The 27,500-nt window shown below is 49.3% G+C and overlaps 5 protein-coding genes across 8 annotated transcripts in view; 3 read left to right on the top strand and 2 right to left on the bottom strand.

Annotated features, from left to right (window-relative positions):
- Positions 1–3,646: 3,646 nt before the first annotated feature.
- LOC125953943 (protein mab-21) lies at positions 3,647–9,957 on the top strand. The gene is made up of 2 exons (XM_049683830.1): positions 3,647–5,037; positions 8,587–9,957. The coding sequence occupies exons 1-2, from the start codon at positions 4,290–4,292 to the stop codon at positions 8,934–8,936; spliced, it is 1,098 nt and encodes a 365-aa protein (XP_049539787.1). The 5' UTR covers positions 3,647–4,289; the 3' UTR covers positions 8,937–9,957.
- A 4,804-nt stretch (positions 9,958–14,761) lies between these two features.
- Positions 14,762–18,352, bottom strand: LOC125955265 (interferon-related developmental regulator 2). 2 transcript variants are annotated; one of them, XM_049686336.1, is made up of 3 exons: positions 18,166–18,352; positions 17,293–17,440; positions 14,762–17,214 (listed from the first exon to the last, which is right to left on the bottom strand). In XM_049686336.1, the coding sequence occupies exons 2-3, from the start codon at positions 17,324–17,326 to the stop codon at positions 15,941–15,943; spliced, it is 1,308 nt and encodes a 435-aa protein (XP_049542293.1). In that variant the 5' UTR covers positions 17,327–17,440; positions 18,166–18,352; the 3' UTR covers positions 14,762–15,940. The 2 variants fall into 2 exon arrangements, with proteins under 2 accessions (XP_049542293.1, XP_049542302.1); XM_049686345.1 differs by lacking the exon at positions 18,166–18,352 and adding an exon at positions 17,896–18,112.
- A 675-nt stretch (positions 18,353–19,027) lies between these two features.
- Positions 19,028–21,224, top strand: LOC125955273 (heparan sulfate glucosamine 3-O-sulfotransferase 6). The gene is made up of 3 exons (XM_049686358.1): positions 19,028–19,372; positions 19,718–19,836; positions 19,905–21,224. The coding sequence occupies exons 2-3, from the start codon at positions 19,720–19,722 to the stop codon at positions 20,910–20,912; spliced, it is 1,125 nt and encodes a 374-aa protein (XP_049542315.1). The 5' UTR covers positions 19,028–19,372; positions 19,718–19,719; the 3' UTR covers positions 20,913–21,224.
- A 430-nt stretch (positions 21,225–21,654) lies between these two features.
- Positions 21,655–27,500, top strand: part of LOC125954286 (U3 small nucleolar RNA-interacting protein 2) — a 7,527-nt gene continuing 1,681 nt past the window's right edge. For 2 of the 3 annotated variants that reach the window (XM_049684578.1, XM_049684666.1), the window contains exons 1-2: positions 21,655–21,782; positions 21,848–23,984. In XM_049684578.1, the coding sequence (XP_049540535.1) occupies positions 21,732–21,782; positions 21,848–23,176 (1,380 nt within the window). In that variant the 5' untranslated portion in view covers positions 21,655–21,731 and the 3' untranslated portion in view covers positions 23,177–23,984. Of the gene's footprint in view, positions 21,783–21,847; positions 23,985–26,943 lie in introns of all 3 variants that reach the window. The other variant, XM_049684496.1, reaches the window with a different exon arrangement.
- On the bottom strand, positions 24,339–25,865 carry LOC125954507 (adenosine receptor A2b). The gene is made up of 3 exons (XM_049684929.1): positions 25,293–25,865; positions 25,002–25,210; positions 24,339–24,926 (listed from the first exon to the last, which is right to left on the bottom strand). The coding sequence occupies exons 1-3, from the start codon at positions 25,768–25,770 to the stop codon at positions 24,339–24,341; spliced, it is 1,275 nt and encodes a 424-aa protein (XP_049540886.1). The 5' UTR covers positions 25,771–25,865.

Genomic DNA, 27,500 nt, shown 5'->3' with positions numbered 1-27,500 from the left:
TTTTGGGGCCGGGCCGGCGCCATGTTCGCATGCAAAGCAAAATCAATTACCTTATACATCGCTATGAGCGCTGCGAGCCGAGCCTGCTCTGCGCCACTTTAATGCTCCTTGGCCCTTCCTCCCTCCGCTCGTGTGTAAAGATGGAGTTGAAGCAGGAGGAAAATGGGCTCCATAACCTCTGCTGCCGGGGACTGCTGCTTGGCGGCCCTGGGCGGCGGTCAGGGTCACATGCTGTGCGCTGCATTCACTGGGAGTGCCTCCCTGCGGTGCGCCCGGTGCCAGCATAATGTCCAGTTTATCCCCTCACCGCCCGCCTGTCTGCCGCCCGCAGTACCACACGACAGGCGCTTCGGATACGACGAAGAGAGAGAGAGAGAGAAGGCTGGGAAGGTTAGGGCCCCAAAACCAGCGCCCGGGGGTTTTTCGTTACCGATTTGATTGTTTTCGAGGTTCGGAGTTTGGAGTCCGGACCGGCGCCCGCACTCGGTGAGGGTGTCGTTTCCTTCTTTCTTTTTTTTGTAGCGAAACGAAACGAAACTTGTCACCAGACACTTTGGGGCGGGCTTCCAGCGCATTATGGAAGCGCCTCCGGAAAACGGATCGTCACCGGACGTGCCGGAACCGCGTCAGCGTTTACGCCTAGCGCAGCACCCCTTGGATGCCGCATTCGATAAATGCAAACATCCATTGCACGTCATAAACAATTGGCTAACGCACACACGTACACACACACGCACGGCTGCCGTACACCGGAGCCTTTTCGGCCAGCAACTGGCAACTGAAAACGACGACGACGACGACTGAGGAGAGCATCAAAATGCGCGGATAAAACAAAACACACCCCGTGAACGAAACGGACAACTTGTGCAAACAAAACAATTAGCGGTTTTGCATGGGCGATACGAAGGGAAGGGACCCCAGCGACACCACGCACCAGCCCACGACCCACAGAACCCTGCCGTGAAGTTTGTGAAGTGGCGTGGCTTGAACTGTCTCTTGGAGGTACGGTACGTACGTCCGATAGCAGGAGCTTCGAGTGGGACTGCTTTACTTTTTCCTGTTCCGATTGATTTCGGGGGCTTTCGGAGGTAACTAACCAAGCGTCCAACCTTCCATCTTCAATACTAGGTCTACTCTGCCGCCTCAAGCAACTACTTAGGTCAACTGCTGTGCTGAGGCCATTTGTGCATTCACGCACGTCTTTGAATTCGCAGATTCGTTTGACTCACGCCTGTTTTTCTGTTCTTCTCACGACTTTTGCTGTTTGCTTTAAAAAATAAAAAATTCATGATTTGTCTAGGTATCGGTATCGAGTATCGTTGTGCGCTAAAAAGAAACACAAACTTATTGCTAGGTAGCACATCGAAAACACTCCGAAACAGGCTTAGCTTAGCGCCACGAGGCGCCAGTGAAGTCCACAAAACCCTCGCACAAAAGCTAACAACACCAAACCCAATGGAAAAGTTGACAGAAATGCTTTGTCGGGGAAAGAAGCGATTTAAAGCCACAAACAAACAAAAATAGCAAACCAAACTAAACCACACGGTGACGAACACATATCGCATATGGCGGCAAATCGGATCCGGGAATGGTTTTTTGTTTTTCGATCTCAGAACGAATTGCTCGAACGTTCCGGAGTCCAGTCCAGTGTCAGTAGCAGTAGGAGTGTCAAGGGCTCATCGCCACAAGCAAAGAATCGCTCGAATAGTTTTGGTGTGTGTGCAGTTTTGCACCGCAGACACACAGTAGGGTCGAAGCGAGCAAGGATTTGTGGAGGATTCAGTTGTTTTGCTTTTTTTGGGTAAACTAATTCATTTTCGCTTTAGGAACCACAACACGAACCCCGAAAACTATTCGCTTTCGGCAGCACTACTTGTTCGCCTCAAACGGTGAACACTAAAAACCTTGTGTTATATGTGAATGGGTTTTCATGGTTGCGGTCTGTCTGGGTGCATGGCATGTCGAAATTCCGCACACCACGAACGTCAACTGACTTGCGGAATTCTAGTTTGGGAGGAGGAGATCATTCTGGGTGATCGAAACGCAACTAAGCCCAAGAGATAGAGCCAATTTTGTTTAATTACTGTGTAGGGAATACATCTTTAAATCGTTTATCATTTATTTAAACTCCAACTAGCACTGTAACGGTATTGCAAAAAATATTTCAAACAAAAAATACTGTTTTTCGCGATTCCTAGCTGGGAAAACGTCTTACATTTTGTCTATTAGCAGTTTCACCTACTTTCGAGAGGAAAAGCTGTTCAAATGAGTGGCATTTCGCGTCGATTTCGAACGTATGCAAGTGTGTTGGTTTGGGATTGACCCCCTTATCCCTTAGATACAAATACTATCGATTCGAAGAGATGCTACATGCTAATCAGAATGCTAAATAATACATCTTACACAGTGTTATCCAGCAGCGTAGCTTCTTTTCGGTATCAAGAACAACAAAAGCAGCTGCGTCAGGATCGGTCCAGTATTACCACTTCCAATACTACCAATATTATTATGTGGACAAGGGACGCATCACATCGCAACAGAGCTGCGTCTCGTTGTTTCGGTCCTGCGACCAGGACCTTTGGTGCTGCGCTGGCGCCAACGCCATAGCATCCAGATATGAGAGCCGGACCTTTTTTCACTATTTATCTGTCCCCGTAAAATTGTGTTGACACCTCTCCTGGCTGGTCGATAAGATAGTGTAGCTTGTGTTGCAACGGGCGTGCAGAAGTTGCGACCCAGGGCGTGTGTATTATGTGTCTATGTGGTTTGGTGATTCGGTTGGGCTTTGCCTTTTGGGCCGCAGTTATACTATTATGTCGTAAGGAATTAGAAAAAGAACACACGGTAGAAAGTATATATCACAAGAAGCGCAAGAAACAACCTCTTATAGGGGTAGTTCTTTAGTTCTTTGACATGTCCAAGTACGGACGAGCCGTATGTTTTAGTCCATAGCCGGGGTAGTGAACCGAGAGATTAAGTAGGAGCGTTTGCGTGTATGTGCATGTGTAAAAGGATATGAAAGAGAAGGAAAACATTCGCAAGGATGCGCACCCTTTTCACCTGCACGTGCCTTATCAGCAGCATCTCGCTCAGATCTCTCTCTCTATCTCTCTCTCCGAACCCGTCGCGAACCCGATAATTCGCGACCACATTCTTTGGGCGACCTCCTCGTATCTCGTATCGCGCGGAGGCTGATGCCGGTGCCCCCGATGCTACTGCTGCCGCCGCGACCGCGACGCATACATAACGGGTCGCAGCAGCAGCAACAGCAGCATCAGCATTCCACGACTGCCACACAACACAACCACCCACCCCTTCACCCGCTCCTCCCCATGTGACAAATCGCGTGTGTGAAGTGGGCGTGGCTGCAGGATCTGCTGCTGCTGCTGCTGCTGCTGCTGAGCGTGGTAGCCGCGCTCGGCTCGACGAATCACGCTTCGTGTTGGGGTGTGTATGGAGTGCGCGCGAATGGGCAGATAGGAGGAGAAGGGGATAGGATGGGACAGGGGCAGGTTAACCAGCCCAGCCACCACCACAACAAGGCAATGGGCCGGTCTCGTTGACAGCGCTGCTGCTGCTGCTGCTGCTGCTCGCCGGTCGTTGTCGTCGTCGCCGTTGCCGGTGCGTCAGTTACGTGCCAGAGGTTGTCGTGAACGCTCGTGCCGGACGCCGGCTGTTTGTTGACTGTGTGTCAAGCGAGCGAACGAACGAACGAACGAGATCGCTACAGAAAGCGAGAGAGAGAGCGAGAACGAGTGAGTCAGCAGTTCCGGTGTGCGTGTGTGTGTGTGTGTGTGTACGTGTGTGCTTGTGTTTATGTTGATGGCGCGTTGTTGGTTGCTGGATCAGCACCAGCAGCAGCAACAACAACAACCGTGCCGGGTCTACCCAGCCAGCGATGGCAGCACACGTGACCAACCGAGTATCCTTAGCAGTAACCGTCAGCAGTAGTACCGAGTGCCATAGGTTGGTCGAGTTGAGCATAGAGTTGGTTTGATCACGTTCAGGAGCAGCAACAGCAGCCGCAGCAACAGCAGCATTATCAGAATCACAGTCAACAAGTAGCAAAACCCTCCAATCAACCACAGAAACCCCCGCAAACTGATTCCGTAAACAAGAAAACCCCGAAAAAATCCCTCCTGAAAACGTATGCGTACGTTTGTATGTGTATCGGGTGTGTGTACGTGCGCGTGTGTCTGTGTGTACCGGTACCGTGTGTACACTTTCGTATAGAAAGCGTGTGTGTGTGTAGAACGTAAGTCCGTGTGTGTGTGTGCGAGCGCGAAATAATGCTAGTGCCACCCGAGATGATCGCCGTGCAATCGAAGCTAATCTACCAGATGAACAAGTACTGCGCCGACCGGGTGCAGGCACGGAAGGCCCAGATCCACAAGACGATCCAGGAGGTGTGCCGGGTGGTGCAGGACGTGCTGAAGGAGGTGGAGGTGCAGGAACCGCGGTTCATCTCGTCGCTGAACGACTACAACGGGCGGTACGATGGGCTGGAGGTCGTTTCGCCGACGGAGTTCGAGATCATCATCTACCTCAATCAAATGGGCGTGCTGAACTTCGTCGACGATGGTACGCTGCCCGGGTGCGCCGTCCTGAAGCTCAGCGACGGCCGCAAACGCTCGATGTCGCTGTGGGTCGAGTTTATCACCGCCTCCGGTTACCTGTCGGCGCGCAAGATCCGGTCCCGCTTCCAGACGCTCGTCGCCCAAGCCTGTGATAAGTGCTCGTACCGGGACTCGGTGAAGATGATCGCCGACACGACCGAGGTGAAGCTGCGGATCCGGGAGCGCATCATCGTGCAGATTACACCCGCGTTCAAGTGTGCGGGGCTGTGGCCCCGGTCCGCCTCGCACTGGCCACTGCCGCAGATACCGTGGCCCCACCCGAACATCGTGTCCGAGGTGAAGACGGAGGGTTTCGATATGCTGTCGAAGGAGTGCATCGCGCTGCAGGGCAAGAACTCGGCCATGGAAGGGGACGCCTGGGTGCTCAGCTTCACCGAGGCCGAGAACAAGCTGCTACAAGGTGAGCCGCAAAACCGGGCCGCGAGGCCCTACCCCTTGATATTCCCGTTGTCCCCAGTTCTCGTACTCCAGGAAAGAGAGTCCCCACGTCCCGGAAGGTCAAATATCGTCAGTTCCCTTGGAAGCTACGGCAGGTTAGAAAGGCGTCGCGAAAGAAGCCTGTCGAAGAACCGATAATGAAGCGATGGTTTACAGCTGGAAGTCCTCCCACGCCTCCAGCTGCCCGGGTTAATGAGCTGCGTGGTGTCCGCGATCGAGCGCTAGGCTACAAATACCAGCTAGATAGCACCTCGTGACGAGCACGAGCGCCCCGCAGAAAGCGCAAAATCAGCAGGTGTCCTGTGGCCACGACTACAGACACACACCAGCCAGCCAGCCAGTCAGCGTTATGCGCAAGATCCGTACGCGTACGTAAATTGTCGACGTCCACGTCGCAGTATGACGATGCTCAAGGGGCTCAAGCACCTGGGGCTCAGACCTGGCTCAGGCTCACATCCATTAGGCACTAGATTCCCAAGTACTAGATAGTCCAGCCGGGTAAAAACCTCCAGGAGCGCGCCGGACAATTATATCGATTAATATCGGCGTTAACAAGCGAACAGAAGAGCCATAAGCCACGACCTAACAACCGTCCGGTGTGTGTCCGCCATCGCAGCCAGCAGTCCGCACTGTTGCGCGTTGCGTCGCATCGTCGCTGAGGGGTGTACATTACACCGGTGGATAATTAATCGAATTAAACTGCTGCAACAATGTTGACCGGTTGGGAATAGCAACAGCAGCGCGCGCTAGGCGGTAATTGCTGGCCGCTGTTCTGCACCGCTGTCCTGCAAGCACTATAGCAGCTATACGCAGCACCCAACATTGTCTCATGTGCCATGCCTTCCTCTCTCTCTCTGTCACCCCCTCTCGACACACAGAGGAAGCCAATTTTATTCTTTAGAGAAGTGCCTCATCTTTTGCAACCCCCCTGTGAGGTAGTGAAATACAACCTCAGCAACATTGACGCTTGCTTATACTGGTCCCCGGCCGACGACGACGATATTGGTCGTCACTCGGTGTTTATGTTTCTCGGTGGCGGCGGCGGCAGCAACCACCGGCCCTCGTGGCCCTCTTCGCGTATGGTTTTATAGTCCATTTGTTGCTTCATTAGTGTCTGCGATGCGATTGCGTCTCCGATGGCCTGGCGATGGGCGATGAGTGCGATCAGCACTGTGTTTACAGCACTTCTCATTTGATTATCTGTAGGCGCAGCAATCGAACACTGGATAGAGTGTTCCCCGTTGAGCCCGTTGAAGCAATGGGACATGCTTCTTACGGAGCTCGATTTCAGGCGCCCATCCAGGGCTGCTTACTGCTTATTGCACACTCAGCGCGTTTGGGCTTCGTTGTAGATAACGGCGAACGACTCCTTTTTCAGCCTCCACCTGCAATAGAATCAAGGAAGCCATTTTATGTTTACGAATTAAAGATCCAGAAGAGGTTTGATGCAATGCAGAAAATGCGCATTAGATGCAGCAGCACCACCGCTTACTGTGATGGAAAACAAGGCTTATTTACGAGACACAAAAGCGCCGACGGTACGCTTATAATACGTATTAATTATTACTCGGTACACTTGTACACATAATTAATATATCATGACCGTAAATTCACTGTTAGAACGTGATAAAACGAGCGTCCAAAATCAATCGATCGAACAAACAAAACTGGTGCGGGTTTTGTATTCAAGTTGTTTTTTTTTCTATTATGCTACACTTTGATGGAGTTACTCGATACGATACACAACACTCGAAAACTGGTGTCTATTGCTTTGTCAATATCTGGATTGGTTTGCGAGGCAAGTCGCTAGTCGAACTCAGCACTCGACCGCATTTGAATTATGCATTATCAGCCGATAATAAAAGATGATATCCGGTATCTGCAGAGCAGCATGCAGGTTACAGCTTGCCGTAAGAGGATGCGCTGCTTGCAAGGTGGTTCTTCAATAGCATTTCATCTTCTGTTCTTCCGTACTTGATCTACTCAATCTCAGTACATGAAAAAAAGGGAAAAATATGGACGAAATGTTCCCAATTCATTTACATAAATCACACTTTTTCATTGTGACTCGTGGGCCAAATACGTCAAAACGTTCCGGCAACAGCCACATCGCAAACAGCGAAAATTTCGACGACCCTTCGACAATTTCAAGCAGCTTGCTTTGACGTTGACAATCCAAAATGATCATTTTGGGTGATTTTGGCGACGGGTTAGCAAATGTCGAAGCAATGCTTTACAATTTCCTCCTTTAGGTGTCTATGCCGCATAAGGCAAGATTGTAAGGTAAAGACACCATAAACATTTTTTCATCTCAGCGATCGTTTTACATTCCTTTTCAAGACTGTATCGAGCACATTCGCAGCTTTCGGTTGGTTCGTTGACTTTACATGAAATGTATGCAAGGTTTTCGGAGACGCAACACTCGTGCAACACTGCATTCCCATGGATGCAGCATGATTCTCATGAACTGCCTAGCTTCAATGGGACGCAGCAGCAGCAGCAGCACTGCACCGCAAGCCATTCGAGGGGTTATTTCGATATCGCAACACTCCAGATCTGAAGCACCTCATTCATTACCGCGGGGCTTGAATGGGTATATGGCGTTTGAATATCGCTCGGTGGTCTGCCGGTGCTGGTCTTTTTTCCACGCTCTCTCAGAATAAACCGAGCAGTACTCGGGGGAAGGGAACAGATCCTCTGCTTGCTGCTGCTGCTGCTGCTGCTGCTGCTGCTGCTGCTGCTGCTGCTGCTGCTGCTGCTGCTGTACAGCCTCTTAACTCTTGAGGATGAGGAAGGGCACTCGAGCGGCCCGACATTCGAACCCCTCGCGGGGCCAAAGAGCAATCAACAATCATTAACTCCTCATGGCAGTGAGCCATTTTGGCGTACTTAGATAAGAAACAGGCTGCCTCCGGCCGACGTCGGCGTACCGAAGAGTCAAGTTCCACTCCATGGAATCGCTTCCCGTTTTTTGCTAATCCTCCGATGAGATGAGCTGTCACGCCGCGTCACGGAAGTTGTTGTGCACACCGGCGGCCGGCGGGTTAGGGAAAACAGAGGCCTAGACTGCACTCCGTGCGCTAGTGGCGCAAAAAACAACATCAACAACAGCAACAACAAGGCACTGATTAAAAATGGTAGCCGCCGGGCTGGCTGGGAAAATTTTCGGTCACCTTCAAAAACCCTAGGCACGCCAAGGTTCGATCGGCATCTACCAAGACATTCCGCATTCCAATGGGGTCCCCTTTGCTGGGACCAAAGCCATTTCACTAGAATAAGTACGTTATTATTTAAACTGTGGAGTGGAACACTGTAGCTGTGCAGTAGTGGACCGCTTAGGAGACCGCCAGGTCCAGAGACCAGAGTTCCCTAGGGCCCCTGGGAAAATCCTGGGAAATCCTGGGAAAACTACACTAGGAAATCGAACACCCAAATCAAAACCGAATGCAACCGAAGACATTTTAGCTAACGCATCTCCTTTCTCTGTCTCTTCCTTTCTTCCGCGTGCAAGGTGGCTGCCGGAGACGATGCCTGAGCATACTGAAAACCCTGCGCGATCGGCACCTGGACCTGCCGGGCAATCCGGTCACCTCGTACGTGATGAAGACGCTGCTGCTGTACGAGTGCGAGAAGCACCCGCGCGAGATGGAGTGGGACGAGAGCTGCATGGGCGATCGCATCAACGGTATCTTTCTGCAGCTCATCTCGTGCCTGCAGTGCCGTCGGTGTCCGCACTACTTCCTGCCGAACATGGACCTGTTCAAGGGCAAGTCGCCCGGTGCGCTCGAGAACGCCTCCAAGCAGGTGTGGCGGCTCACGCGGATCATGCTCACCAACTCGCGCTGCCTAGAGGAGCTGTAAACCAGCCAGCCGGCCAGGCTCGGCGCGATCGCTACAGTGCTACTGCTACTACCGGATACTACTGCTGCTGCAAACTACTACCTATCAAACTCCAAAGGGGCAACGGGGCGGAGAAATGGATGGGCAGTAAGTCAACCAGTCAGTCAATCAACCGGCACGAGAGAGGGAGGGCCGTTCGGGAGGGGGTAGATACCCCTCCTCAGATCCCCCCCTCCCCGGGCCCGGGTTCCTTACAGTCAGATGTCAGTGGGGTTTAGCATTTATTAATAATTAATAAATTATTCGGATGTGTCAACCTTTTTTTAAAAAACTAAATCGGATTAATCGGATCGGATCAACGCGAACGCGAGGACGGGGAGATGGGGAGGAGGGGAAAGGGGGAGGCTCTGATCGATTACAACCACTACCACCACCACACAACCACAGTACATGATCGATCTCAACATGAATGGAGTGCGCTCCGGCTGTGACGAGCTGCTCCTGCGCCTGCTTCCCGCACACCGGAACGGAACGGACGCGGAACGAACGACTTCTGGCTTCCGAACGGTTCGTGGCCATCTCCCATCTCCTTGTGGACTTTCTGTGTAGTGCTTTAGTAGTCAGTTTTCACTCACTACTACTCGATACTTCCTAAACAACAACAAAACAAAAAAAACAAAAAACAAAAAACAAGCAACAAGCAACAAGCAACAATCTAACAAAACAAAACACGCTAACGCGATAAGTCGATCAAACGCACGACAACAGTATACGTATACGCGAAACAATCGAATTCTGCTAAGGGAAATCAAATTTTATATTTAATATTTTGTTATTAAAGAGATAGCGGAAGAGAAAAACGAGATGAGTAAGAGAGCGTGTGTGTGTGTGAGAGAGAGAGAGAGAAAGAGAGAGAGAGAGAGAGAGAGAGAGAGAGGGCACAGTGCATCAGTGACCGAAGGGCAATTCGAACGCACAGTAGGCAAAGAGTTCACCTAGTGTGCTAAATGTAATGTTGATAAGAATAAAGAAACCATAAACGAAGAAAGGAGGAAGCATTATCTGAATCCAACTCTCCTGCAACGCGGCGCGGCGGCTCCACGCGGCATCAAGTGTGTCCCGATTTTTGCTTACCCGAAACCCCCACAAGTGAGTGCGTTAAAGGTAGGAATAAAAAAAAAAAAAAAGAACGTACAACGTACAAACAAATGTAAACAAACTTAAAAAAAAAAAACAGAAGAAGAACAAACGGAACGAAAATCAACTGACAGCCAGGCGTTGGTGGCTGTTAGTGGTGTATCCGAGGATCCCGGCCCTTCCGACAGCTGACGAACGATCCTGGCGCTGGAGGCGCGCTCCACAACGGCACGGCTCACGGGGCATTCCTGGATTCCTCATCCCTTTCTGGCCCCGTCACTTTCTGGCCAAACCAATCAACTTCGGCGGGGGGCGCGACCGAGTGTGTGCGTGAGCCTCTAGGTGCTCACTAGGTGTTGTGGGAATGGATTTGTGGATCACTATCATGCAACATGAAGCTGTTGCTGCGATCGACGAACGGCTCAAGCACTCCTTTCAAGCACTGCGCTGACTTACACTACCGACTACCGGAAGGCAGTGACATCGGGCGGACAGTGTCAAAAACGTCGGTGGCCCTGTGGCACAACGGCATTCGACTCGACGTATTGTATTGGTCCGCCAGATCGACCGGACACTGTAGCTACCGTTTCCGTGAGCCAGTTAGCAGCGAGAAGAGCAGAACCATCCAGTCAGCCACGTCTCCGGTCCGGGCCATCATGACAGCATGCGATTACGAGCTGACGTGAAGGGCTCGCCTTCGTTTGGATCGCCCGCTGACAGAGTAATATTTGGAGAAGAGGCGAGCCTCGCCTCGCCTCCTCTCCTGTCCTGGTGCCTTTCGACGTTCGCCTTCGCGGACATAATTGGCGCGGAGCAGAACCCAAAAACCAAACCCGGGCACAAGGGCCCGGGATCTCGTGCACCACATCGGTGGTGTACGAACTGCGTTCTGCGGTTCTGGGGCTCTTGTCTGAGCACGGGCACAAGGAGGGGGAAAACCCGTGGCGCCTAGTCCGTTTGCTTGTTCGCTCTCTGTGTGGGCTCTGCCCCTCAATCCAAATGCATCCCGTGTTGGAGCAGCAGCAGCAACAGCAGCAGCAGCAGCAACAGCTCTCAGAATGGCTGTCGTTTGCGGGGTGACGGGGTGCTGCTGCGGTGGGGCAGGCAGAGCTGCCCAAGAGCTGGAGCGGAAGTGCGTGGAAGCTGCACCACGAAGTCTGACAGGGCATGGATGGCATGGACTCCTCAACGTCAATCCCAATTACATCGCGACCCCTTCCATCGGCGGCGAACTGTTCGGTTCGGTTCGGTTGAATGACTAGCGTCTGTTTTTCCGCTCCGCGTGAACTCGGATTGGGATGCGATTGTTAGGATTGCGATGCGATTCGGAGTCTAGGTGAAGCGCACCGATTGTTTGGATTGAGAACCATATAGCATGGTCAGCCAGGCCAGATTCTATACTGCCCATAGCCGGCACTGCGATGCAGAGCGACCAGGAAGAAGTGGTGCAAAGGGAGAAGGAAAGAAATGTATGGTTTTGCGAGGATATGAGAAGAGAGGAGTGCGGGGGTGCAGGGGGGGAGGGATTACTATTCCTCAGGGACCAGCATTCCAGCACAACAACATGGTTGCCGTTGCATGATCCTGAACGCCTGGACCGGCGCAGACGCCTGGTGCGATTCCTCAACCACACCCCAGCAGCAAGATCCCTGTAATGTGTAATGAACGGGTGTGGATGGGGGGGGGGGGATCGGGGGCTCCTCCTTGCGGACGATTCCCTTTTTTTCGGGTGAATTCAGGCGGAAGGAGTATATATATATTAAACACTTCGAAAATGTTCATAATATCGATAACGGTGTAACCTGTTTACACACGGGCGTGTTTCGGTGCTGCCCCGAGCGCCTTAAGCTATGCAATTTCACCCTAAAAATGGGGCGTGGTTTGGAAAACTCTCCACCTCTCGGGTGAAAATTGCACTAGGGAGGTGAGTTTTCCGCTTCTTCCTCAAAATTACGCTCAACAAATCATGAAAAGTTGAAGTTTAATACATACATTCAGAGAAAAAAGATTAGTTGTACGAATTCACCACAAAAATAATTCTTATAAAAATGAGCTTGTTTTTGGCCCGGTTCCCTGTCCCTTGTCTCTTTGGGGGTTTTGTAAAATTTATTGATACTGGTTTTTAATACTAATGCCTTCACACTGGTACTGCATTATTGGTAATATTGTCCTAATGTATATGCATTAAAAATGCATTCATTGCACTGTTTTCTTTTTAATGATTATTACAAAACAAACCTAAGACAGAACATTTTATTATAATATGCTCCGTTCACGCCCAGTTTGGAGCTAAAACAGAACGATTGATTTGTTAGCCAGCGGCACCTTCTTGGGGAACTTGCGTTGTATGAAATGACTCTTCACTCCGCGGAGTTCATTTTCTTCGTGCAGAAAGAAGTGCCTTTCGAATTGTTGCCATCAAGGATGAGAAAGGGCTCGTACCTGGTGTCCTAGCGGGACATACCATTACGCCCGCCGAGTAGACATTAACAGTTAACCAAAATCATAATACAAAACCAAATTGGTCGGGATAGGGGGTGTGCGTCTCGAGTGACTGGTACCTAACAGATATCACGGCATAGCCACACATGGCATGGCGCCGTCGAACCATACGTCGGAGATTCGTCGCCGATAGCTTTGGCACCGGAGCACCGATGATTCGAGATTCGAGCTCGCCTATGGCAGATAAACCCATGCGCGGGACCCGTCCATCACTGCCACGGGGCGTGATGATCAGCAAACCTCGGAGGCTGGTATCAGGGCACCGGCACGTCACGCGGAACGATTCTTATCCTGGTGCAATCGAGATGAAAAATCCCTCAGCAATCCTACTACTACAGCACCTAATGGGGTGCCGTGTTTACCCGAACGGACCAATCCGACCAGAAATCTTCCGCCGTCTGCCGTCCGTCTCCTACCCTCTTTTCTGCCCATCTACTTGGAGAGTGCATTTCCGGCACCGGTAGACGGTTTCCCCCTTTTTTTTTTGTCTCGCCGTAGCCCCGCGGGGCTTACAAATTAGATGTCATCACAATCTCGGAAACAAGCGAACAACGTTCCGAGGGAATTTAAAGTTTCCGCAGGGATTTCATTGGTTCACGGGCGCGACAGCCTGCATTGGCTGGACCGAGGGGCTCGGGCTGTGCTATTTTTATATGGTCGCTAGAAGAGCCCTCACGTACTCACTCACGGGAAAACGGATTAACGGAAGGTTTCCTCGAAGGTGCCGGAGTAGTGGAGAAAACCATTTCAAAAGTATTGGCGGCTGTAGGAACCGTATTTGCGAAACTCATTGTTCACTATAGCTCACTTAGGTACCATTCTTCCCTTAGGTACTATTTTGTAATACTTTTTTGCCATTTTCCTGGGCCATTTTTATTAGTCCTGCTTTGGAAAACATTTAAAAAAAGAACGAAATACAATACTAGTGTAACATTTGACTTGATCGCTTTATTCCCATGCTATGTCTATAAAAGATAAAATAAAGAATCGCGTATTCCGCGTAACCCAATTGGATTAGTGATGTGAAAGATAAGACCATCACCCATGTTTAGCTAACATAAAAATACTGTCAATACGTTTATTCGACCCAATTGATACGCTCTCTCTCTCTCTCTCTCTCTCTCTCTCTCTCTCTCTCTCTCTTTCTCTCTATCTCTCTCTCTCTCTCTCTCTCTCTCTCTCTCTCTCTCTCTGTCTCTATTTCCGAAATCACTTCCTGCCATCCTATCTAACAGCTATAGTAGTCAGTGAACAAGGAGGTCGTGGTTTAAATATATTTTACCGAATTGAACGAAGTAGATCGTGCTTATGGCAACTAAAAACATTTGATTGTGTTATGTTTGGGCAATACATTTATTGCGTTCAATTCTGGTTCCCATTTCTTGCAACGACTTTCCGACTAAAATCGGTATCTGATTCCATACTTTTCTTCATATTCTCAACGTGATAGACATATTTCTAAAAAAAAAACACACACAGTGGGGAATATGCTGCTCCAGGCTGCATGCAATCCATTAAGCATCTCCAAGCGTCCCTAGCACTATCGCCAACACGAGCCAGATACAGAAAACCGAGAAGACACAGTTAAAACCAATCGAGCGAAGGACTTTACGGTTCTCGGCCATACATACGCGTCTCGTGCGGACACAACATCACAACGATATATCTCTATTACGTCGTGCAAATCAAATTACTCTTGTTTGTGATTTATCGTCCTCATCCGGCATCGCACTTGGCTTTGCCGGTTTGCCGGGCCCTACTGTCTACTGCCGCTGGAGGGGAAATGGTAATTTCATTATGTTCTAATTATGTTAGCCAGCGTGGTACGCGGCCTCTGTTTTTGATCCTGATACATCCGCCAACCGGGCATCTGCCCTCTTTCGTCGTCGATAACGTGTTTGTCTGGCACTCGACTGGAAGCATAATCTCATTATAACCCTCTAGTTTCCGCTTGTGAGCAGGCGACCATTACATTAAATTTGCTAGCACCGATGACACCGGGGACCAGTGCCAATAGCCTGTCGCGAGAAGAAACAACTATTTCGCTTCGTCCGTGTATCCCTTTGTTTCTCTATTGATCTGATTCCTACCCTATCTATAAGGTTTGCTGCATCACTCGACAAGCGGAAGGTAAATGTTTGCCTAGCAGTACTTATGCCGACCCAAGGTACTATCTAACGTTTATCGAAGAAAAGTCGCTTTTTGCGTACGGTTGAGGTTTTTCGTAAATTGTTTATTCAGCCAAAGTAGAAGATGTATAACATATAACATACAATAAGCCACCGATAGATGCAATGGTACTGTTTCCTGTGCTAATCAGTACTGCATGACAAACAAACAAGATAAAACAAGAGTACAAGGCATAAAATAGGTCGCTTATTAAAAATGATATAAATTAACCAAGCTACCCGCTTTCAACAATTCTGGGCACCTGAGAGGCGTTTCAAATATTCACAAGCTGCTGGGATCAGTGGAGGAATAGGTTTTCTATAATTTGAGTTTCTTTTGATGTTTTAGGAACATGCGGAGAGCACTTTGAAATAGAACAAGTGAAGCACAAACACACACACACTTACACACAAGTTTACCATCTCAAAATCAAAGTACGTTTCCTCGCATTTACTCTCGCTCGATTTGCTAGCTGATTTAGCGTCGGCTTGTAGCAGCCACTGAATTAGTTTGAGGCAGTAATCAATCCGTTTTTTTCTCCTTCTATATAGTTACATTTGTATTATTTGCTTTTTACAATTTATTTAAAATGGCCATGGAAACCATGACATTACCTAACACTTGGGTCATTAAGATACTGCAAAGAACTAAATATCTCGATGCCGAAGGAAAGTTGGGTAAGAAAAAAATGTGCAATTCTCATTTACAAGGCGTACCCGTCTCTGGGATCAGAATATGGGCTTTCACATTGCAAGGGAGTGAAGGAAATTGAACTATATGCAACGGTAACAACGAGGGATTAGCAAAATATGTTACAACGGTACATATACATATATAACTTGTAAATATGTTCTACATGCTGCGAATGAACTAGTATGAATTAGCTAAGGTACTAACATTCATTACAAGTCCGGCTTTGATTGAAAATTGATTGGGTCCATGTTTTTAAATGTAATCTAAAAGGCATCCAAAATGGTTGAATGGTTGAATGCATCAGCAAAAGGATTCTGTTCCATCTAGCCCTATTATATGATTGCAACCTGTCAAAAGCACCGTTCGCTGTAACGAATAAATGTAGTCTACATTTATTCGTTACAGCAACCGGTGCCTTCAACAGGTTGAATAAAACTGATTGATAACGTTGATTTATAGCTTGATATTTGCGATTGCTAGGACCTTATTGACCCAGGTGTTCGAATTCGTTCCGCTTTTCAATTTCAATTCAACATATATGATCGCTTATCTCGGTTTTTTCCACGTGATATAGTCCGCGCCTTGAATGCTGCTGCATTTATGAATTTCTGTTCGGTTTTCACCGTTTTCCTAAGGCGCTCCGGTTCATCGAGCTTTGGTCCTAGTTGAAAAACGTCGCGTATGAACACATTGTCACTCAGATGGACATTGATGCCGAACCCAAGAACGTTCCGCAAACACGTGTACTGATGGTGAACGGCCCAGGTGTCGAGCGTTAGCATCTCGCGGCCGAATTTGATAACGATTTCGGGCGAAATGTCCTCCTCCAGATAATGCAATACGTCGCGAAACGTGGCGCGTTGCATTTTGCGATCTCGTTTCGCGCGGTACTTGTGCGAATCGGTCGCTAGCTTTTGCGTTGCCTCGATCAGCTCCGGCAGCAAATCTTCCAGGAACTCGTCGTCATGGTGTCGGCCGAGTTCCAACAGCAGAGCTAATGTTTCACCAGCTGCCATGCGAACGTCGAGATGGGCACTCTGCAGCATGCCCAACAGATGGGTGACGGATGGTATGGCCAGGTTCGTCTTATCCTGCACCATTGCAACCAGATCTGCCGGGCCAAGTAAAGTGAGCAGTAGTGCCCACGCACTTAGTGCGGCACTGTGCAGAGCGCCAGCTTCGGCGCTGGTTCCAGCAGCACTGTCGTCTCCCTTTAGAAAGCCTCCAGAGTAGATGCCTTGTAGTACCTTCATGATCGGCAGAATATCCCCCAGCCCGTCCGCACTGACGAATGATACCAGGCCGAGCGCGGAGCAACACTTGGCTCGAACCTCACTTGCCGCAGCTCCGTCCAGCAAAGTGCTCAGCAGCACGGGTTTCAGCACGCTCACGAACTCGTTGATGTCAGTTTCCGTTTCGATTTGGATAATCAGTAGCGGTATCAATTTCGCAGCCCACGCCTGCTCGGTACCCTTCCCTCGCCTCAGCGACTTTTCTACGATGTCCATCAACGTCACTTTGCGATCGTCGATAAACTCGGGTATGTAATGGTGTACTAGGGTTTCGTTTATGAGCTGCAGCGCATTGATGCGCACCTGCTGTGATTTGTCCGTTGCATTCTCGATCGCCTGTAGCAGCTTTTCCTCGTGCTTTTCGAATCCACTCACTTCAACCGCCTCGCCCGGTTCCTGGCTACCGCTGTTGGCGTCGTTTTGCGTTTCCGAGTGGCATGAGTATGTGCTCGCATTATCGTTCGAAGTTTCATCGTCGGATTGACCATTTTGCTGCCACGTATCAGCTGAGTGAAAATATGTTGTCACAAAGATTATCCAACTGTTGCAATGAGACCTATCTCCCAAATTGCTCCGTTACATACCTGAATTTTTGTTTTTCTTCTTATTTCGTGGCATTTTTAATATTTACTACTATGAGCAGTGATCCAAGCGAAAAGATTTTTTCCGTGCGCTAACAGGTACGCAATTGAGAGAGCAGGCCCAACGATTCTAATTGGGCATATCACGCGGCTGGAAGAAACGAATAACAAAAAGACATATTAATACAATTCAACAAAGAATGAATCACAGCAGGCACAGTTGGTTGAAGAATTTTGCTTTCCAAAAACAAACAGCTAGGGCAAATGGTTTCGACACAAAACGCAACGGGCAATGACTAATGACCATGCATCCAAGTGAATGAGCCAAGGCCACAGTGAACGGCTTCAAGCGTTTCTAGCGCTTTTCCTAAGAAACAGTGTTCGCCATGTGCGTATGAATCACCATTGTTCCATTAGTTTGGTTGCGCTATTTAAAGGGTAATGTTGTTTCATTTGCACTCTTCACAACACACGTCACACAGCTGATGGCTCGACTCGGCCGGTTTAATTTCGTTGACAAAGAACGTTCAGCACGACCGTAGGTAAAGCGGATTTTTTTATAGCTGCCATTCCCACCACTAGCACTTTTGGGGGGAAATTTCTAACCTTCGCGGGAGAACGCGCGTTATTTTGGTTGCAACACAGTTGCCAACGTTGATGCTGTTCGTTTGGCTCAAAAGCTGGCTTTTGCTCAACTTAGATTAGAGCCTACCAGTTCGTCTTTGGCCTCAAGATAGCGTGATTAATCTTGGATTGTGCACTTTTCGTTGCAAGTCCGTTATGGTCGTGGGGAAGGAGGAGGGAATCGATGACACGCGAAATCTGCTGTTTTGTTATGCAATGGGAAGGGGGATTTGAACACAAAATTGCACTTACCCAGCCGCAATCCGGGATTGATTTACACTCTCTTGCAATGCAGCACGCCCTTTATACCGTATCAATAACGCAACCTCGGGAAATAAATGTTTCGCAACAGCGTGCAAACGGGAACGCAAATCTTAATCACGACATGTGTTTTGTGTGACTCGTGTGTCATGCTTAACGTGGCCAGCAACATACGAGACCTCTATTATTTCTTCAAGATCCCTTCATTAAAATTGTTGTAAAGGGGTCGAGTTTTGAGTGTGTGCGTGAGATGAACGAAATAAATACAATTGTGTGCGTGTCAAGCTCTAATTAGTTCTTGAATTTTGCGTAAAAAGTACCCAATAAATCCAAAAACCAGATTTTTTGCGAAACTGTTGGCATCACTGTCCCTTAAAAATCGAGCAGGTTACCAAAAATCAAGGTGGTGTACTGCTCGAATTAGAGTGGCGCCACAAACTTTTCGAACCGATGTAGAAAAATTTGCTTTCCTTTCTGATCCTGTCAATGATGTTGCTGGTAGCTGGTGGCGCTGTAAGCAAATAGCCGTGGCCACACGGGGCGAAAACTCTAGCGCAAACGAAAAAATTAATGCCAAAACTTTTGCGCTTCGATATGTTTACATGGCCGGGTTGAGGAAATTAAAATCGTTTTTTTGAAGAAAAGGATTGAATACACTAGCAATGATCACTCACTGTCGATGTAAACCACAAAAAGAACATATTGTGAGCCCTACCGTTTGCAAAAAGCTTTTACGCTAGGTTTTACGCTCCACGGACCAATAATCGTTTGACAGCATGTAAACGGCAAGCGAAACCGTTTTGGCATTAATTTTTTCGTTTGCGCTAGAGTTTTCGCCCCGTGTGGCCACGGCTAATGGATGGACTCGGGCTCGTAGCAATTCTAGCGCTGTTCATAGATCCAAGTGGCGAATATTTTGGCGAAAGAGGCATAAAACATGCGCATACTACCTAGAAATGTGATTGGAAACATTTTTGCGTGTGATTCTGGTTCGATTACTTATAAGAGATTGCTATGAGCAAAGTGAAACATTCTTCAGACACTCTACGATTGATCCGGTCGGTCCAATGTTTAACATCACTCGCTATCGTCACGATTGCAGCCCCAAACTGCCTTTAATCAAAGGTTGTAGATTCAATGTAAAGGACCTGGGCAAGTCTAGAAGGCCGCCATAAATTGTTTTGCAATGTTTATTAAGGTAGGTGGATCAAGGTGTTAAAAATAATTTGCTATTTTCGTGGGTGCCGTGCGGATTGTACTAAACTAGGGGAAGTACGGGCAACACAGTAACAGCTCCTACGATCATCACTAAATTGAACATTTGATGAGTACACAAATTATGAAAAACAAACGCTCAAGAAAAAACAACTCCTACAATTCACCAAATACTGCGTTACGAGAACAAGAAATGAACAAATGCAGTGCGATTTGAAAGTAAAGGCAATCAAACGACGCATGCCAAGCATCTTTCCTTTGGAAATGGTAAATCATGGTTTCTATTCCTCAAATTTATTTCCTCCCCTTTGCTTACTTTTGTTTTTAGAAATGGACGCGAAGCATTTCAGCTATAAGATCACAGCACTTATTTTATTAGGAACGTTTTTGCTTTACATCGTGTATACATTCAGTCTTTTATTCAATGTAAATCATCAAACAGGACAGGTAAGCAACTATATACAAACGCTGCTGGCGTATATCATAGATGTTTTCTTTTCTACTATCAACTATAGATCAAATCAAAGGCATTCAACAATGCGATCCCTACTGAGGTATCTCCGATACTGGGCATCAAAGTTCCTCAAATAAATATTTTAGGCTCCATAGTTCGAATTGTGCCATTGACCGGTGATTCTACGTTAACCGCGGATGACGAGCCCATAAGTAATACTATTCATCTCAATATGAACACGCGGCAAGTTGCACCAAAATATCGTTTCCTGCGACAGCAAGGACTTCGACCATCGCGCCATTTACCAGATGCATTGATAATTGGAGTTAAGAAAAGCGGAACGCGCGCTCTTTTAGAGTTTATTCGATTGCATCCGGGAGTCCGAGCAGCTGGTTGTGAGGTACATTTTTTCGATCGCCATTACAACAAAGGACTAACCTGGTATCGGCAACATATGCCCCCAACGATCGAAGGACAGATAACGATGGAGAAAACTCCCAGCTATTTTATTACTCGTGAAGCCCCACGCCGAGTGTATCAGATGAACCCGAGCACAAAACTTCTTGTCGTTGTGCGTGACCCAGTAACGAGAGCAATTTCAGATTATACGCAGGCAAAGAGTAAAAAGCACGACATGAAACGGTTCGAAGAATTAGCATTTACGAATGGGTCTGCGGGAGGAGTAGTGGATACCAGCTGGGGACCTGTGAAAATCGGGGTGTACTCTAAGTATTTAGAGCATTGGTTGGAACTGTTCCCAATGTCACAGCTGCTCTTCATAAGCGGCGAACGGTTGGTAGCCGATCCAGCGATGGAAATTGCTCGAGTGCAGGATTTTCTCGGCCTGAAACGAGTAGTTGACGAAAAATATTTCTATTTCAATTCTACGAAGGGTTTTCCCTGCCTACTTAAGTCAGAAGAACGATCTAGTCCCCACTGCCTAGGGAAAACTAAGGGGCGTAATCACCCGCACATTGACGAATCAGCGATCGACCGACTTCGTAAGTTTTATAGGCCATTCAATCAAAAATTTTACCATCTAACTGGAATAAATTTCGGATGGCCTTAATTTTGCACAACGTCGCTCATAGTTTATATTGTCGCAAATTCTAATATACTTCTGGGTCGAACCAAAAATGAAAGGATATGATCAAGCAATGCTCAAAGAATCAGCGTACATCACATTTGTTATACATTTAATTAATAAGAATAGAATGCTCCAATGAAAAAGCTTTACATGAAGATGCCAAACAGGATATTAGCCCTTTTTAAGCTCGATAATTTCAATACAAACCAAATATTTGTTTAGATTGCATGAACAAATTTTGTAATATTCTAGTGTAGAATAATCAGAACTCGAAATGTAACGAAAATCAAATTCAAATGAAAATCTGTCTTATTGCGCTCAATTTCTTCACAAACCATCACTATATTTATTTAAGTTAAATGCTAAACAAGCCCAATTTACTTAAATTATCCAGTCTTTTGGCAGTGTGGGCAGGTTGGTTGGAACTCTCCCTCTGTCCTCGTCAATCAAATAACAGGAATTGCTGCTGTTGGAACGTAATCCAATTATCGATTTTTCGTCTCACGTCAACATCGTTCGTACAAGATGTCGACGAAGCGCCTTCTTAAGAAATCTCCTTGAGGTGCATCGAGCCTCGGAATGCAACGAACGTTTGTAGTGTATTAAGGATTTTTTTTTCAAGATTTACGAATCAGCGTTAAAGTCGCATATTTTTTATTGCTCGAGAATTGCTCGAATATTTCTGCTCGATCGAGTCCATTTTTCTTGTCAAACACAACGGGAAAACGATTTTGTTGTGGTTAAGCTCGTGTAGTTGAACAAGTCGTGACCGCGTGTTTCCGCAGTTGTGTTTACGCTAGAATGTCGCTGTTTAAAACTGGCCGAAGGAAAAATGAGAAATTTCAAAAGAAAGTAAGATGCTGCATGCCCGAATGCCAGCAATCAAACGTTAATAAACTTCAATTTTGTCCTCCAAGCGAGGAGCAGGCAGTGCACCGAAGGCTAGCGCCGGTGCCAAGCCAGAGAAGGTGGCCCGGATACGATCGGTGGCCGACGATACGATCGACAGCGATGAGGAGATGGCAAAGGAGGCCAGGGAGCCGAGCCAGCGTGTCCTTGAGGAGGAGGACTTCATGGCCCTAGAAACGGCACAGGATAAACGTGTGCGTTTGGCTAAGGACTACCTCCGGCAACTCCGCGCGGACGAGGAGAACAACGACGGCGAAGCTGATGAGCATATCGATCTGGAGTCACGTGTCGGGCGCACATTGAAGGGGCAGTACCTCAACGAGACGGGCAAGATTCATCGGCAGCTGGCTGATAAATGTTGCGGCTTCCGGGCGTCCGAGATTTTCATGCTGCGCTGCAAGCAGCAACGCCTGTCGCCGACGTGCCTGTGCGTGGCACCCAACGACGAGGCCCTATACGTCGGCTGCAAAAGCGGATTCGTCATTCGGTGGGACCTGGCGACACGAAAGCGCACCGCGACGTTCTCCGCCAAACACCAAATCATAAGGTCCATTGCCGTGTCGCACGATGCCCGCTACCTGGTAGTGGCCGATGGTACGGCCGACATTAAGGTGCTGGATGGGGTTAGCCTGGCCGAGGTGAACTGCTTGCGCGGGCACTCCGCGGCTGTCACCGGAGTAGCGTTTCGGCAGCACACATACCAGCTATTCTCGGCCAGTGACGATCGCACGGTGAAGGTGTGGAGTCTCGACGAGATGGTGTACATCGAAACACTGTACGGACACCAGAACTCAGTGAGTGGCATCGATGCGCTGGCCCTGGAGCGCGTTGTTACGGCCGGTGGCATGGACCGTACGGTACGCGTGTGGAAGGTGCCGGAGGAGTCGCAGCTGGTCTTTAGCACGGTCGAGGAGGATTTCAGTGCGGTCCGTTTCGTCAGCAACGACCTGTTCCTATCCGGTTCGATCGAGGGATCGGTTTGCCTGTGGAGCTGCGGTAAGAAGAAACCATTGCGAAGATTAGAACTAGCCCACGGCCAGCAGGACGCGGGGCACCCGAATTGGATCAGTGCGATCGGGGTGCTCCCGAACTCGGATCTCGCTGCGTCCGGCTCGTGCGACGGATTCGTACGCGTCTGGCGACTAGCGGATCGGCGGCGTTCAATCGAACCATTATTGGAGGTACCGGTCGTAGGCTTTGTCAATGCTATCGAGTTCACACACGATGGTCGGTTTTTGATTGTTGCGGTGGGGCAGGAGCATCGTCTCGGTCGCTGGTGGACACTGCGCAACGCGCGAAACCGAGTGCTTGTGGTGCCGTTATCGATCACCGAGTAAACCAAGTGCTGTTTGGGCGCGAATAGCAGCATTCCCTCGAACCGCTTGTTACACTGCGCCTAGACGGCAACGAGAAAGCTGAGAATGCGAAAGGCGAGAATGTCAAATCCCATACAAATGGAAATGTCAACATACGAATAGAATGTCACAAATGTATGGGATTTGACATTCTCAACTTTCTCATTCTCAGCTTTCTCTTTGTCGTCTAGGCCCAGTGTTAGCTATCTATCGTGAGTGCGAGAGCTAAATGGTAAAGATGCTGCGTTTGCAGCAATCGGGGTCCCAAGAAATTTCTATTTTGATTAATTGTGTTTCGGATAGGTATACAACCATTACGACCATACAGCATTCATTTATTGCCCATAAATGTATAAAGCTATTTTGAGAATAAAAGCCAATTTAGAATTAAGTCATGATCCAATAAAACATGGTCAATTAAAACTGCTGTACGTGGAATAAATAAAGCCGTAACGCACGATCACTGAGGGATGCGGACGATCAAGGCTTCGCAGCTCGGGCAACGGCTGTTCGCAATCGTCCTGGTGGCGTCCATGTGAGTCAGGGCTGAACGACTCAACCTTGAGTACTCCACGTCGAGATAAGGCGATTCAGCAGTGAATGCCTGTAAAGACTGTAGATTCCCAGTCTTGTAAACGTTGCGCAAGCAAACGTGCGTGTTTCCCTATTTGCTCGAAAACAAGTGTCCTCAAAATATCGCCAATGCGTTGACGGTACAATAAAATACGTCTAGCTTTTGTTACGTATATTTGATATGAGTGGACATTACAGACATTAGACACTCCAAAAGGTTTGATATGTTTTTTTTTGCAATAGCAGGAGCGGGCACACCTTTATACGGACATATCGATAGAGTTCACTGGTTAGATTCGTTCCTTCGACAACTCACAAATCGCTTGCCCTAGGCTAGCCAGAATCTCTGGGCAGTTGTAGCACGACCTAACAAACCACAATCACTTAACACAAATACGCTAGCGACAGCGGCTAGACTGCACACTAACTTGTGCACTAACGGTGCTATAGCAGAAAGCCATTGTGAGTACACTGATCACACGGAGGCATTACGGTGAAGCGCGCGAAGAAGCGAGCGCTTAATACCAGGAAAAACGGCAAGTTGGCAATGGCCACGTGGCCCATGCTTCGTTTACCGTGCAGTCTGTTGAAGGTGAAGGTGGTGTTGATCGTGCTGCTGCTGCTGCTGCTGCTGGTGATTCGCTATCGTCGAAATACAATTAATAAAGTCCGGCTCCCGGCGGCGTGCCGCGGGCGGATTCAGACCGCACAGACCGAGCAGCAACCGCTTCAGAGCCTCGCGAAAGTCCTTCAGGTGGTACGCATAGAGCAGCGGATTGAGGGCCGAGTTGAGGTGGGAGAGCGTGATAACGAACAGCATCACGGCGCCGCAGATCTGGCAGTGCGGACAGAACGCCATGATGCAGTTGATCGTGTGCAGTGGCATCCAGCAGACCATGAAGAATAGCACGATGATTGAGAGGTTTTGCGTGGCCTTCACCTCACGCTTCTGGGCCGCCCTCAGCACCCGCAGCATCGTGCCGGCGTAGTTGTCCTTCCTCGAACGCCGCTTCACGAGCGCCGCCTGGCGACACGAACCACCACCACCCGTTGTACCACCCATTGGTGGGCCCTGGGCTCCGGTATCACTGTTTGCGAGATTGGGCAGACTCTCCGAAAATCGTGCATCCACCGAGCTCATCGAAACGATCTGCTTGCGCTGCGGAGGGGTTGTATTCCGTTTTTTTTTTGTTTTTAATGTGGTTTGTTTTTCTTTTCGCGACAACAACCTTACCTGTCGGATGATGACGCGATAGATGTGGATGTAGAATGCCAGCAGCAGCACCGCCGGGATGATGATCGTGAAGAGGTAGAGAAACACCAGATAGTCGTAGTCCATCACCTTCACGAACAGACAGGTGTCCTCGTCCGGTTCCTCGTGCCAGCCGAACAGCGGTAGAAAGCCGATGATCGAACCGATCAGCCAGCAAACACTGATGATACCTACCGGGAAGAAACAGTAGCTGACTAGTGCCTAGTGCCTAGTGACCCTTCCCCGCCCTCCCTAGTGAGTCCCATATCTTACCGATGGTCGTCTTGGTGCGCATGTTGCGCGAATAGGCGAGCGGATGCAGGATCGCCCAGTAGCGATCGATCGAGACGGCGACCAGGCAGAAGATGGAGATGGTACAGAGCACCACGAGCAGCGAGATGGTGAACAGGCAGGCGTGCAGGTTACGCGGCAGCCCGATCGAGGACAGGATGGCGAACGGGATGCCAAACGTGCCGACCAGCAGATCGGCCGACGCTAGCGAGATGATGTAGAAGTTGGTCCGGCGGCGCAGTTTGCGCTCCCGCTTGAACGCCACGATGACGAGCGTGTTGCCAAAGATGGCGGTCAGCGCGACCAGCCCCTCGAACAGGGCGTACGGCAAGTTCAGGCCTAGCTCTGGCCGCCGTCCGAATGGTCCGATCGGCAGGGATGCGTTGGCCCACGACGCCACTGCCGCTACCGTCTCGTTGCCCACGTTGCCACACTCCATCGTGGCACCGTCGCAGCTCATCTCGCCGGAAAGTCGGAAACGGAACTGACCAGGGCACGGAGTCGGCACGTGTACCGGGAACTTCCTACTTCCTAGTCTCCGGGACCGGTACGAAGAGGCGCAAGGGGTCGATCGCTTGTACTAGCGCTTGTGTTTTAATTAAAAACTATTCAACTGCTGCTGGTGTTGCTGCTGCTGCTGCTCCACACCGATGCGCGTGGCCACTCGCGGATAAGATAATGGCGCAAACCCCCCACCACCCATCCAGGGAACCGCCAGCGCCCGCCAGAGTCGATAGCCGACGAGGGATTTTGAATTTAAATGGATGGAATTTGAAATGAGTCGTCGCCTGTTGTCCTGTTGTCTGCACACACTGTCACTCCCAGCCTCACCAGCCAGCCAGCCAGTCAGCCAGCCACCGTACTTTGATGCCACCAGTACACCACTGGGCACTGGGCACCCCTGGGGGGTACCGCCTGGATGGTAAATGGGCTTGGTGGGGGGTGGAAGTGGGCGGAAGTTTATCAATACATATCGGCGTAATTAGTTCGGTGCTGGTTTGGGGCACCACCAGCGCGCACAAACACACACATAAGTGCACGCGGTGTGGCCCGTAGGTGGATCGCACCGAACGTTTCGTTTAGATCGTCGGTTGGCCAGGTGCAAAGGGAGGCAGTCGGTAGGTGTAGGAGGGGAGGGGGGTACTGTGAGCTAGGTGACTGGGTAGCGTTAGATATACACGCACCTGTTCCCTTCTCTCATTCTCTCCACCCCTACCCCCAACCCCCTACCCCTCACTGATGTCGGTGCTCGCAATTGCGCACTACTCCTCTGATCTGCCAACACAGCACAACAATTTACTTCGCTGCTTGTGGCGATCCGCTGCAACTGTGTGTGTGTGTGTGTGTGTCTGTTTTGGGCCAAGGTACCAGGATGTGCCGTTCGCCATTATCAGCGATAATTAGAATTCGTCTGTATACGCAATGGCGACCATTACGGCCCTTCGCCCGTAACCCGTTCAGATCAATTACATATCCACGGGGAGAGGGGCCTTGGGTGGAGGGGGGTGTGTCGTGGGTGTGAAGGACGATATGGAAGATGGAGCGTGGTGGGCCTGGGCGCGTGGGGGCGGGGGGATATCGCAATTTTCAGCCTCTCTTTCTCTCTTTCTCTCTCTCTCCCTCTCGATTTTAGTTGGAACCTTTGCATTTGCCTTGGGTTGTGCTTTCTTATTTTCTTTTCTTTTATTTCTCGCACATTTACCACCCCCTATTTTCCCCCAACCCTCTCCATCCCTTGTATTCCTTCCTAACTGTCGTCTCTAGCGCGAGGTTCTACGGCGCATGCCGGTCTCTCTCGTTCTCTCTCTCTCTCTTTCTCTCTCTCTCTCTCTCTTCCTTTCTCTCTGTCTCTCTGCCCGGCGAAAAACATTCACCGAAGACGAGAAGGTTGTAATCGTTCCGTTTTTGGGGCCATAATGACTCCGTGTAATGCCGCCGCACGCTTTCACAGATCCCTCGCGCACTCCTCTGGCCATGCGCTTCCGCTTAGAAATGTACTCCCCGCAACCCTCCCCCCCGCCCCCTCTCCTATAGGTTTATGCTCTCGAGCTGCTTATATGCCGAGTTACCGCAGGTCTGCCGTCCTCGGCTACAGGCGACTTGGTCCTAGGTCAAAGCGTCTAAGCTTCTCGATCTCTCTTCATCTCACACTCTCCCACCTCATCCCCTTCCCCCCCTCCCACCATCCCT

This window comes from Anopheles darlingi, chromosome X (genome assembly GCF_943734745.1).
Source record: "Anopheles darlingi chromosome X, idAnoDarlMG_H_01, whole genome shotgun sequence".
NCBI lineage: Eukaryota > Metazoa > Arthropoda > Insecta > Diptera > Culicidae > Anopheles > Anopheles darlingi.
Note: the sequence above shows the minus strand (reverse complement) of the source record. Positions and strands in the feature narration are given on the sequence as shown.